Source organism: Microcaecilia unicolor, chromosome 2 (genome assembly GCF_901765095.1).
Source record: "Microcaecilia unicolor chromosome 2, aMicUni1.1, whole genome shotgun sequence".
Classification (NCBI taxonomy): Eukaryota; Metazoa; Chordata; class Amphibia; order Gymnophiona; family Siphonopidae; genus Microcaecilia; species Microcaecilia unicolor.
In genome coordinates, this window is record NC_044032.1 from 149087663 (window position 1) to 149100800 (window position 13138).

The 13138-nt window shown below is 47.6% G+C and overlaps 1 protein-coding gene across 1 annotated transcript in view; it reads right to left on the reverse strand.

Moving 5' to 3' along the window:
• Positions 1-13138, reverse strand: part of KIAA0825 (KIAA0825 ortholog) — a 584207-nt gene that overhangs the window by 467848 nt on the left and 103221 nt on the right. Inside the window, 1 exon segment of the mRNA XM_030193391.1 lies at positions 5385-5479. Within this exon segment, the coding sequence (XP_030049251.1) occupies positions 5385-5479 (95 nt within the window).

A 13138-nucleotide genomic window follows, 5' to 3' on the forward strand; every position in this document is an offset into this window, starting at 1 on the left:
GCTCTCAGCATAGTGGCGATGACCTTGTCTGAGAAGCCCTTCTTCCTCAGACGCTGCCGCTCAATAGCCAGGCCGTAAGACCAAAGGGAGAGGGATACTCCATCACCACGGGACCCTGATGTAACAGGCCCTGCTCCACTGACAGCCGCAGAGGATCGTCGACTGAGAGCCTGAACAAGTCCGCATACCAGGGACGTCTGGGCCAATCCGGACCCACCAGGATTACCCTGCCGGGTGCTTTGCCACCCGGTCTAGCACCCTGCCCAACATGGGCCAGGGCGGGAACACATAGAGGAGCTCTTGTGTCGGCCACTGTTTGAGAAGAGCATCTACTCCCAGGGATCGAGGGTCCCGTCCTCTGCTGAAAAAGCGCGGCACTTGGCCATTGGCCGATGACGCCATCAGATCTAGGCTCGGCTGGCCCCAGCGCTTCGTGATGTCCAAGAACGCCTGAGCAGATAGTTGCCACTCTCCGGGCTCCAAGGTATGGCGACTGAGAAAGTCCGCCTTGACATTCATGACTCCGGCAATGTGGGCCGCTGAAAGCTGCTCCAGGTTCGCTTCCGCCCACTGGCAAAGACTCATAGCCTCCTGGCTAGAGGGGCGCTCTTGGTACCTCCCTGGCGGTTGATATAGGCCACAGCCGTGGCATTGTCCGACAGGACCCGTACAGGCTTCAACACCAGTACCGGGATGAACTCCAATAACACCAACCGAATGGCTCTGAGTTCCAGGAGGTTGATAGACCACTTGCCTCTGCAGGAGACTAGAGCCCCTGCGCTGTCCTTCCCAAGCAGTGGGCTCCCCAGCCCATCAAAGAGGCGTCTGTCGTGACGACAATCCACTCCGGGGTCACCAGAGGCAATCCTGCAGACAACTTGTCTGTCTGCATCCACCAGCTCAGCGCCTTGCGCACTGCTGGGTCCACGGGAAGGCGCACAGCATAATCCTCCGACATCGGAGTCCAGCGCAGCAGCAGAGATAGCTGTAGTGGTCTCATATGAGCCCTGGCCCAGGGCACTACTTCCATCGTGGCCGTCATAGAGTCCAACAGCTGCACGTAGTCCCAAGCCCGAATAGGAGAGGCTACTAGGAACTAGTCCACCTGAGCCTGAAGCTTGACAATCCGATTGTCTGGCAGGAACACTCTGCCCACTTGGGTGTCGAATCGAACTCCCAGATACACCAGGGACTGAGTCGGGCGCAGCTGGCTCTTCTTCCAGTTGATGATCCATCCCAGGGAGCTCAAAAGAGCAACTACCCGGTCCATAGCTTTGCCGCACTCTGCATAAGAGGGGGCTCGGATCAACCAGTCGTCCAGATAAGGATGGACTTGTACTCCTTCCTTTAGCAGGAAGGCCGCTATGACCCCCATTACTTTGGAAAAGGTCCGCGGAGCAGTAGCCAACCCGAAAGGGAGGGCTCTGAACTGGAAGTGTCGTCTCAGGACTGTAAAACGCAGAAAGCGTTGGAGTGGAGGCCAGATGGGAATATGCAGGTACGCTTCCTTGATGTCCAAGGAAGCCAAGAACTCTCCTGCCTTCACTGCCGCTATAACAGAGCGGAGAGTCTCCATGCGAAAGTGCCTCACTTTCCAGGCCCGATTGACCCCTTTGAGGTCGAGGATAGGCCGGACAGAACCTCCTTTCTTTGGAACCACAAAGTAAATGGAGTAACGTCCCTTGCCAATCTGATTTTTTGGCACCGGAACGACCGCACCCAGGCGGATCAGGTTGTCCAAGGTCTGCTGCACTACCACAGCTTGACCGGAGACTTGCAGGGAGAGAGTACAAACCCGTCTCTTAAGGGTTGGCAGAACTCTAGCTTGTAGCCGTCTCTGATGACTTCCAGCACCCACGCGTCTGAAGTTATAGTGGTCCACTCGCCCAGAAACGAGGACAGCCGTCCTCCAATCTGCACTGGGGCGTGGACCAAGGCCCCGTCATTGGGTACGAGACCCTGGGGGAGGACCGGAGGGAGCACCTCCGGGACGGCGGTCTCTGCGAAAGGAATGCTGCTTGGGGGAGAAATTCCTCTTGAAGGAAGAGGGGGCAGAGGAACCCGACTTGCCCGGGCGGTACCGATGGGCTTCCTGCAACCGTCCTCTGGAGGTATCGGGACGAGTACTAACCCGAGCCCTGACCTCTGGTAATTTCTTGCCCTTAGACGTGCCGAGATCGGTCACGATTTTGTCCAGCTCGACCCCAAAGAGCAGCTTGCCTTTAAAAGGCAATCTAGCCAGGCGGGATTTAGAGGCGTGGTCAGCAGACCAATGTTTCAGCCAAAGCCACCGCCGCGCAGAGACTGTCTGAGCCATGCCTTTAGCTGAGGCTCTCCAGACATCATACAGCAAGTCTGCCAAATAGGCTAAGCCCGATTCCAGGGCCGGCCAATCAGCCCTCAAGGAATGATCCGAGGGGGAAGCCCGCTGCACCATAGTCCGGCACGCCCTGGCCACATAGGAGCCGCAAACTGAGGCCTGCAAACTTAAAGCAGCTGCCTCAAAGGACGACCTTAAGGCCGCCTCCAATCTTCTGTCTTGGGCGTCCTTTAGGGCCGTGCCACCTTCCACCGGCAACGCCGTTTTCTTAGTCACCGCAGTGATTAAAGAATCCACGGTAGGCCACAGATAGGCCTCACGTTCACTCACAGCCAAAGGATAGAGGCGGGACATAGCCCTAGCCACTTTAAGGCTCGTTTCCGGGACATCCCATTGAGCCGCAATTAAGGTGTGCATGGCATCATGCACGTGGAAGGTTCTAGGCGGGCGCTTCGTCCCCAGCATAATGGCAGAGCCAACAGGGGCTGAGGGAGAGACGTCCTCCGGAGAGGAAATCTTCAAAGTGTCCATGGCCTGTAACAACAGGTTGGGCAAATCCTCTGGGCTAAAAAGCCGCGCTGCAGAGGGGTCATCCGCTCCATCCGAGCGGGGATCTATCTCCTCCAAGGAATCCGCAAAGGATCGTTGGGAGACCTCAGACACGCTGCCCTCATCTACATCGGAGGAGACAACAGTCCTCCAAGGCCTGGAAATCAACCCGAGGGCGTTTACCTCTGGGAACCTCAACCTCTTTATCCGAAGAGGGAGCAGGGGCAGCGTTTTGCATGAGGAAAGCCTGATGCAGCAGCAAAACAAACTCGGGGGAGAAACCCCCCAGACTGTGCACTTCCGCAGCCTGGGCAACAGCCCTAGACGCACTCTCAACCGGCGCTCGCAATAGCGGGGGAGAGACATGCTGCGCATCCAAAATGGCGTCCGGCGCGAAACTCCGTGAAGGAGCCGCGCGGGAAGAACGGCGCTTAACTTTAGCCGCTTTTGTGCCGTCGCCCAAATTAAGGGCGTTCATGGCATTAATGTCTCCAACCTCAAGGGCGGCCCCGAAGAAGCCGTCCGAGCCGCGTGGCCGGCCAAGATGGCGGAGGCGAGGAGCGGGGGATGGGCGTTTATGGCGGGAAAAAACCGCCACGCCGGAGGAACGACCGGGACATTCATCGGTCACTAAACTATCACCCATCAAGGGCGAATCAGGTTGTAAAACCCCCGCATCCCCTCTAGAAACGCTCCAGCGATCCGGGGAGCGACCCTTTGCGCCCTCGCCCTCCGACGCCATTGCCACGAGGAGAAGAATCGGGGAACCCCCTGCCCGCTATAAAAAGGTAAAATTACCTGCTTGCCGCTCCGAGCTGTAACGAACTGGTGTCCCAGTGAGTAGCTGCAATGAACGTTTAAAGAAACGTCGAATTAAACGCCTTTAAAGACGTTTAAAAATTTTTTTTTTTTTTTTTTAAACGGAGCCAGCGGGAGGGGGGAGAAAAGGAGGGACCTGGCACCACCAGGTTTGCACTTGCTCAAAAGAGCCCTCAACCCCAGGCCTCAACAAAACCTAAGGATTAGGCTTGGAGGCCTAGCCAGAGCTGCTGCTGTGTGTGACCACCACCTGCTGAGATAGAGAACATACTGAGGAGTTTCCGGCAGCACATGACCACATATAGGGAGGCAAAAGTTTGCTCTCTATCTCCACCTGCTTGTAGATGGACACAACCCACCAGTCTATGGATTGATCAGCTTGATGATATGGAAGGGGCCCTTTTACTAAACCTTAGTGCAGACTAACAGACATTAGTCCACACTAACTTTGTGCATCCTCTTTTATACCTATGGGGCATGGCACTTAAGTGCACACCAATGTCCATTAGTGCATGCTAAGCTTTAGTAAAAGGACCCCAAAACTAGTATATGTCCAGAAATCCTGCTATTTTGATCCAAACTTAGTTAGAAAGTTAATCTTTCAATATAATCAAGAAGTCTATCATTCTTACTGTACTTTACATCCTTTTTATACTTAATATTCTTTGTGTCACTGTCTGCAGCTCTCAAATAAAATCCATTTTTCTTTTGATGTAATACATTTTGTGCCTTATTCTTGGCAGGGGCGTATCTGTAATGGGGCCACGGGGGCCAGGGCCCCCGTAGATTTGGCCCTGGACCCCCCTACCGATGGCCCTGGCAACCCCCCCAACCGCCGCCAACCTGCCGTCGCCTACCTTTGCTGGCTGGGGACCCCAACCCCCCCCCCCCCCCCACCAGCCGAAGCCGTCGTCCTTCGTTCGTTTTCTTCTTTCTGAGTCTGACTCGTCTCTGACGTCCTGCACGTACACAACGTGCAGGACGTGTGCAGGATGTCAGAGTCAGACTCAAAAAGAAGAAAACAAACGAACTAAGGATGATGGCTTCGGCTGGTGGGAGTTGGGGTCCCCCACCAGCACAGGTAACGACAGCAGGCGGGGGGGTCGAGAGGGTCGGCGGGCGGGCGACAGTTGTTGGAGGTGGTTCTGGTTCTGACGGCGGCCGGAGGGGGGGGGGGTCGCCGGGGGGGGGGGGGGGGGGGCTAAAATGTGCCCCCTCAACTTGGCTCTGGACCCCCCTACCGGCGAAGTCCAGATACGCCCCTGATTCTTGGAAAATCAAATGAACATAAAATAATGTACTAACTATACACAAAAATTCAAAACAAATAGAAATCTAGCTCAATTAACATTAGGCACACAAAAGTTAATGAGGAGAGAACATAAAGCAAGATTTTACATTGCATGTATTTAAAAACTATGTAGTATTATACTTATGTTTTAATTTACTGCTTGCTACATATAATTAGAGCAGCAGGCTGGGAACTAGGAAAGCTAGGTTTAAATCCTACTGCGGCTCTTTGTGACCTTTGGCAAATCAGCGATTTCTCTACTGCCTCAGGTACAAACTCAGATTGTGAGTCCTCCAGGAACAAGGAAATACCTATTGTAACTGAATGCAACTCACCTTGAGGTACAACTATTAAAAAGGCATGAGCTAAATCTAAATTCAAAACAATTAAATAATTCAAACTTGCCTGTTTTGCCCATTGTGAGGGCTGTGGCAGCATGATGAAGTCATTTGCTCCACTTTCCTCTATTAATAGCTTTTCATCATTTCCCTTTAGTATTCCTAAATAGAGGTACAAAGAATATTAGAATTAACATGACGAAAGTGAAATTCAGTGTTACCTCATGATTTCTTTTCTTTAGGTTCTTGCTATACCAGACCAGATCAACAGGTTATGTTCCTCTACCAGCAAATGGAGGCAAAGAAGCAGACATATTTCCCTAACATCAGTATAAGGAATGGTATAGCATGGAACTTGTTAGTATGCAAATAAGTTCTTAATTGATTTTCTGTTAACCATCAGGGTCCTGCTAGTGAGTCTTGAGCCCTTGGGGGACTGGAGGGGAAGGTTACTGTAGGGAGGAAAGTGTACTTGAGTCTTTGTTTTGGTCTAAGGCTTAAGAGCTGAGACATCTGTTTTTAGGTAATTTCCTTATATGATTTGCTGTATTAATCTGAGAGGGTTTGTTACCGAGTTGGGGAGGGGTAAAGTTACTGTTGGTATGCGGATTATTGCAGCTGTATTCTTTAATAAAAGAGAGTTTAATAATAACAATAGTATGCAAATATCAAAATTAGTCTTACAGAATAAAAGCATGTGTATTAGCAAGAATTCCCCTGAAGGGAACCCTCTGCAGAAAACCTAAACTGAATTCCAGATAACTGAGTGAAAGGCAAGCAACCAAAAGATTTTTCAAACTCCAGTCTTCCGGATGGGGCTGTGGACTGGTCTGGTAGGAATCAAGAAAAAGAAATGATCAAGTAAGACTAAATTTCACCTTCCTTTTCATCCTGCTAGACCAGTCCAGGCCAACGACATACAGGTATCTGCAAGAAAGGGACTGCAATTCCAAGACTCTTCTGTTTCACCAAATAGCCACCAAACCACAATTCCTTACAAATCTAAAACCCTCCTCCCAGCACCATCTCCTCATGCCTGTCTCTTGGGCCCTGCACATGGAACAGGGAGCACTTCTGAAAATGTTATCTAGAGTGTCAGGCTTCTCACGGAAGCACAGGGTTTGTGAGCCCTTGGACCACTGCCGTGGAGTGGCAGTGGCAGGCAAAACCACCCCCAAACCAGAGACACGGCAGAACAGGACTGGAACCCCGGACTGGAGTTGCAGCAGAGGCAAACAAGCTGGAACAGGCAGAGCAGGAACAGCTAGACTTCACCTGCGCTTGACCGCCGTTCCCCAGGAGTTGAGTCCCTGGGTGCAGGCGGCCGGTAGGACTTACAGGACAGGGCAGGAACTGGATACCAACAGGAAACACACAACAGAGTCAGGACTAAAAGCTGCCAGGCAGCCACTAAGACATAAACACAGACAGGTGAGAGTCAGGACTGAAAGCTGCCAAGCAGCCACTGAGAAAGAAACACAGACACAAGACAAGGAAATGCAGACCAGAAACAAGACTAGGAACTATGCAATAAAACCAAAGCTAACTACACACAAACAAACTAGAACCAGACAAGAAACTCAGACTAGCACACCCACATACCAGGGACCTTAGACGATGCAAAGGCCAACACAGAAGTTTCCAGGTGGCTAATAAAGCCCATCAGCAGCTGAAGTTCAGCTGCAGGAATCACAAGGCAGCTACGGGTGCTGTTCAGGCACAAACAAGAAAAGCAAGTCTGGCAGTCTGGAAGATCCGGACCGGACTAGGCTGAAATCTGGAACGTGTGACAGTTCATAGCAGCCACCGGTTCTGGCCACCAGAGGGCGAGGTGAGCACAGACAAGGAAACGGTGACATAGAGGTTCTGGATTTGAGCTTTCTACATAAGAGCTTAAATTTGGCTTCCAGAACCTTTTCCCCACATTTTCCTATATCATTCGTACCCACATGTACCAAGGCAGCCGGCTCCTCCCCAGCACTATCTAAAATCTTATCTGGCATGTGAGGTCCACCACCTTCGCAACAGGCAGGGCAAGTGAACAGGCAATCCTCATGTCCACCAGCCACCCAGCTATCTAGAAACATAGAAACATGATGGCAGATAAAGGCCATATGACCCATCCAGTCTGCCCGTCCTCTGTAACCCCTAATTCTTCCTGTTGCTAAGCGATCCCACATGCTTATCCCATGCCTTTTTAAATTCTGGAACACTCCTCGACTCTACCATCTCCACCCGGAGGCCATTCCACGCCTTCACCACCCTTTCTGTGAAATAATACTTCCTTAGGTTACTCCTAAGCCTGTTCCCTCTTAAATTTGTCATATGCCCCCTCATTCCAGAGCTCTCCTTCATTTGAAAAAGGCTCTCTTCCTGCACATAAATGCCCTTGAGATATTTAAACATTTCTATCATGTCTCCTCTCTTCCAGCGTATACATGTTGAGGTTCATAAGCCTGTCCCTATAATTTTTGCATTCAAGACCGCTTACTAATTTCGTAGCCACCCTCTGGACCGACTCCATCCTGTTTATATCTTTCCGTAGGTGCGGTCTCCATAATTGCACGCAGTACTCCAAATGAGGCCTCACCAGAGACTTATACAACGGCACTATCACCTCCTTTTTCCTGCTGGTCATGCCTCTCTTTATGCACCCAAGAATCCTTCTGGCTTTGGCCGTCGCTTTTTCTACCTGTTTGAAAGCTTTAAGGTCGTCAGACACAACCACCCCCAAGTCCCACTCTTCCTTCACACACTGAAGCACTACACCCCCTATACTGTACCGTTCCCTCAGATTTTTGCGACCCAAGTGCATGACCCTACTGTACCTTCTAGAGAGACTATATCTGTTAATGATGTGGCAAAAAATTCAAGTTTTAAAACTATGGGGAAAAGGGTATGGAAACTAGCTTATAAAGTTTGCTTTTTTTTTTTTTTTTAATTCTGTGTTTATCAATATCCTGCAATTCCTCTTTTAAATCCAATCTTTAAGTTAAAAGCACAGAATAAAATACTGTCACTTACCCACAAAAAATGTCCTCTTCTCTCAGAACTTCTCAGAAAGAAAGTGAAGTGGGACTTTTCCTCTCTATATAGTTTGGATTCTAAGGAGACTGTTTCAAACAAACCCTTTGAAGCTAGCCCAGTAATCGGATTGCCCTTAGTAACCTTTGCAAATATTCTACTTCCTTATACCTTACTTAACACCTATATCAGGTCAGTAGCAGTGCTACCTCTCCAGCAGGCAAGAACAAAAAATAACTTTCTTTTAGAACAGTTTCAGCCTTGCTACTATCCTTTTTATACTCTTGGCTGTTAAGTTTCTACATCTAGAGAATGTTTCAGTTTAAAACTATAGGGGAGAGGGTTATAAACTATGGAAACTAGTTAAAAATGCTTGCTTCTCTCTCTTTTTATTTTTTCTAAGACTGAACTAGGCCCTACTGTGACTTCTAGAGACTATCTGTTAATGCTGTGGCAGAAAATTTAAGTTTTAAAACTATGGGGTAAGGGTATGGAGACTAGCTAATAAAGTTTGCTTTTTTTAAATTCTGTGTTTATCAATATCCCACAATTCCTCTTTTAAGTCCAATCTCTTAAGTTACCAAGCACAGACTAAAATAATGTCACTTACCCACAGTAATGTCCTCTTCTCTCAGAACTTCCTCCTCATTGTCCTGCATTTCATCTTTCCATCCTTCTCTTATACCCCAGGTCCAACATTTTTCCTCGTCATCCCTCCACCCTCTCCCCAAGTACATCTCTCCATCTCTTTTCCCTCCCTCCCTCCCACCCTCCCACCTCTCTCCACTTCAGGGTCCAGAATTTTTCCCTTCCAGTCCTCCCTCCCCTGGGTCCATCTCCCCTCTCGCCCTCCTTTGTCCCCCAAGTTCAGCATCTTCCCCCCACCCAACCCCAAAGCCCTGGTCTACTTTAACATTTCTCTCTCAGTCTGCAGTGATACACAGACATTGCCTTCGACCTCATCCAGATTCTTTCCACTGATGTGCCTCGTCCACAAGGAAACAGTAAGTTGTTCTAGCCAAAAGAGCATGTTTTTACTCATATTTTTATTTCAGGGAGAGCTTTCCCAGCCTCTAATCCCCCTTAGCCTGTGCAAAGTACTGCCAGGTATAACAACATGGACCATCTCTGCTCCCAAGAGATGCCTGAACTTCTGTTTAAACCATATTTTTCTCTATTTTCAGCATTTTTCTAATTGACCAGAGAAACTACCAACGTTCTGGGGAGAGAAGTAATTTGTATTGTAAAAGTTAGTTAGTTAAGACTTTTGCAGAGAGGACTCATCTGAAATTTATACTGTAACAACTACCTTAGCTGATGTCTGTGAAATACCTGGCTCCAAAGATCCCCCAGGATCAGGCCAGGGAGTTGAAAAGCCCTCCTCCATGCCTGTGTTTTGCACTTTCTGCTAATTATTAGGATGAACCACGTGCCACAATTACCTTCTGATGGTGCTGATTGTCGCTTCCTGTATTTACCTTTAAACAGCAGTATCCATCTGAAATATACGATATATCTCTCTCTTGGCAACCCAACTTACTGGTGTCTGTTGTCACCACCTCCTAATGTGTTATCGAAAAGGGAGCTCAGACAGTAAAATTCCTTGGTGACAACCATCTTTGCATACTCTATCTGGGAACCAGCTTCCAAGGAAGATAAAGATCGTACCTCTGTGACACTGGAGACCAGCAGTTGAAAAGAGATTCCTATAATGACTGCATATGAGTCTTTGCCCATGGCACCACTTCCATTACCACTGTCATTGACCCCAGAGTCTGGACATAGTCCCAGACCCTAGGCCTGCCTTGACCGTGGAGAAGATGAATCTATTGAACCAGCTTCGACCTCCTGCACTCCGAGAGGAAGATCCTCTCTTGTGCTGTGTCAAAAAGAAAGTCCAGATACTCCAGCATCTTTAATGGTGTTAGTCACCTAACCCAATGACTACAGAAGACAGATAACTTTGTCTGTTGTTGCCACGCTGTCCGAATAGGAAGCCACAGAAATGAACCAGTTGTCAACATACCAACATACCACTGAAGGAAGGCCACCACCACCACCATAACCTTGGTAAAGATTCTTGGAGCTGTGGCAAGACCAAAGGCCAAAGTCTTGAACTGAAAGTGGCAGCCCAGCATTGCAAAATGTATATGCAATAACGTCTCCTTGAGATTGAGGGCAGTGAGAAATTCTCCCGCTTGAACTGAGGCTATGACTGCTTAGTGATCACATGCAAAAGCAGGAAACTCTGAGGCCGCAGTTTAGACCTTTGAGATCTAAGACCGGATGAAAGGTGCCTTCCTTCATTGGGACAATGAAGTAGATGGAGTGCCTGCCTTGTCCCTGTTCAGTCTGGGGAACTGGAACAATGACCCGGAACACCAACAAGGAATGTACAGTGGCCTGAACCTTGATAGCCTTGGTTGGCCCTTCTCTGAGAGGAGCGACTGGGCTGGAGAATTACAACTTGTAACCTTCTGTAAGAATATCCAGAACAGACTGGTCTGACGTAATTTTGACCCACTCCTCTCGAAACTCCTGAAGGCATCCTCTCAACAGAGGAAGAGAAGAGTGGACCAGCCTTGCATCATTGCGAAGCTCTGGAGGCATTGGGTGCTCTAGCTGACTGAGAGGAGGACCTCCTGTCCGCATGAAAGGAAGATTGGCATGCCTGAAAGTGGGACTTCTGATCATATTGCTTAAAACCAAGCTAGTAGGTCTGCTGTCTTGAAATAGAGTTAAAGAGCCCCCTGAAGAAAGACAAGTTTCAAGTTAGTTTTCAAGTATTTATTAAAATATACTATCCTGCCTAACAGCAAGTACCATCTACGTGGCATACAGTCTAAAATTGGGGCTAGACTATTAGACCAGACAACATACAATAGAGAAGAGGGAGAAGTTCAATTTTCGATAGGAAATGGGGGGGAGAGGGTTAAAAAAAAGGTACACTGCGCCTGGACTCTCAGAGATTCAGCCAAAATCATAAAAATAATGTGAATGTAATATAATAGTCATGGGGCATTAGAAAATGCATATCAAAAGAGGTTTTCAGCTCAGATTTGAAGAATCTATAGAGGAATACTGACACAAATGAGTAGCCAATGAGCTCCAAAGTTCGGGATATGAACTGAAAATATGGCATGTCTGGAGTGTTCATGGTGTATATCCCTGTAAGTAGGCAAATTCATATTTCCCTCCCTGAGGGCCCAGGGAGGGAAATATGGAACCAAGTAACGTGCTAGGTAGGGAGGTTCATCAGATGTACAAACCTTGAAGACTAACAATTTAAAACAAAATATTACTTCACTCAGTGTGTAATTAAACTCTGGAATTCGTTGCCATAGAATATGGTAAAAGCAGTTAGTTTGTAGGGTTTAAAAAATGTTTGGATAGTTTCCTAAAAGAAAAGTCCATAAGCTATTATTAAGATGGAGTTGGGAAAATCCACTGCTTATTTCAAGGATAAACAGCATAACATCTGTTTTACTGTTCTGGATACTTGTGACCTGGATTGGCCACTGTTGCAAACAGGATATTGGGCTTGATGGACCTTCTGTCTGTCCCAGTATGGCAACACTTATGTTCATACGTTCTGTATATCCACCTGCTGGTTGATGGACACAACTATCCCACAGGCTCTGGAATAGTGAGATGCTACATAACAGAAATAATGTTACTGAAGATCTGGGACATTATCTCTTACCTGCTACCCAGTAAACTATTTATTTATTGCATTTGTATCCCACACTTTCCCACCTATTTGCACTTTTCGCCACATTCAAAATCATATGCTACCCAACTAACTATGCTATTAATGTATGTAAACAATCCTGCATACCAGTCAAATCATACACTGATTTTGAAATCCTGGCCACTAAAAGAAGATCATCGGCATAAACATACAAATTAATCCCAAAACCCTGAATTATCCCCAGTACCGGCTCAAAAAAATATTGAACAACATCGATGAGTGCCAAACCTTGGGGCATTCCACTCCTAAGTTGTATGGGGGAAACAAATTCCAACCCCTCCCCCACCACAAATGACCGCTCCAATAAAAAAATTCATAACCCATGAGAGTACTGTACCCCAATTCCTACCATCCACAAGCGCTCTAAAAGCAGGACATGATCTACATCAAGGACTTCTGAACGATCGTGCAGAGGCTGGTATTAACAAAAACTGATTTCTATAAATTCTTTATTTCTAGGTATTTCTTCTTTTCAGCGTCAGGCACTGCATGTTGCTCAGTATGCTGTTGCATGATTGATTATGGGAGTTTCAAAAGCAGAACATATAACTTCAATGTTAAAAAGATTACATTGGCTCCCGGTTATTTACAGAGTTTGTAACCTTTAGATTGTAAGCTCTCTTGAGCAGGGACTGTCCTTCCCCATGTTTAAACTTGTACAGCGCTGCGTAACCCTGGCAGCGCTATAGAAATGCTAAGTAGTAGTAGTAGTTGTATTAATTTATCAGCGTGTATTTAAGACTGTACCTGCTTATTTCTGCAATACATTGAAAATGTATGTACCAGGCCATGTATTAAGATCTGAGACATCCCATCCCAGAAACTCTGTTTGCCTCCTCCAACATATTATTATGTAGAGACGAAGATGCAGGCACTCTCACACTTCCTGGTCCATTCTTGTGGATCAACTTGCCAGGACATTTGAGATCTTATGAAAATATTCAGCAATTTAAATGTTTTTTGAAGGCTCATTACTTTGTGAAGGTCTTTTTGGAAGAATGATCTAGATTGTTGTTGATCGACTATGAATATCTTAATGATGGTTA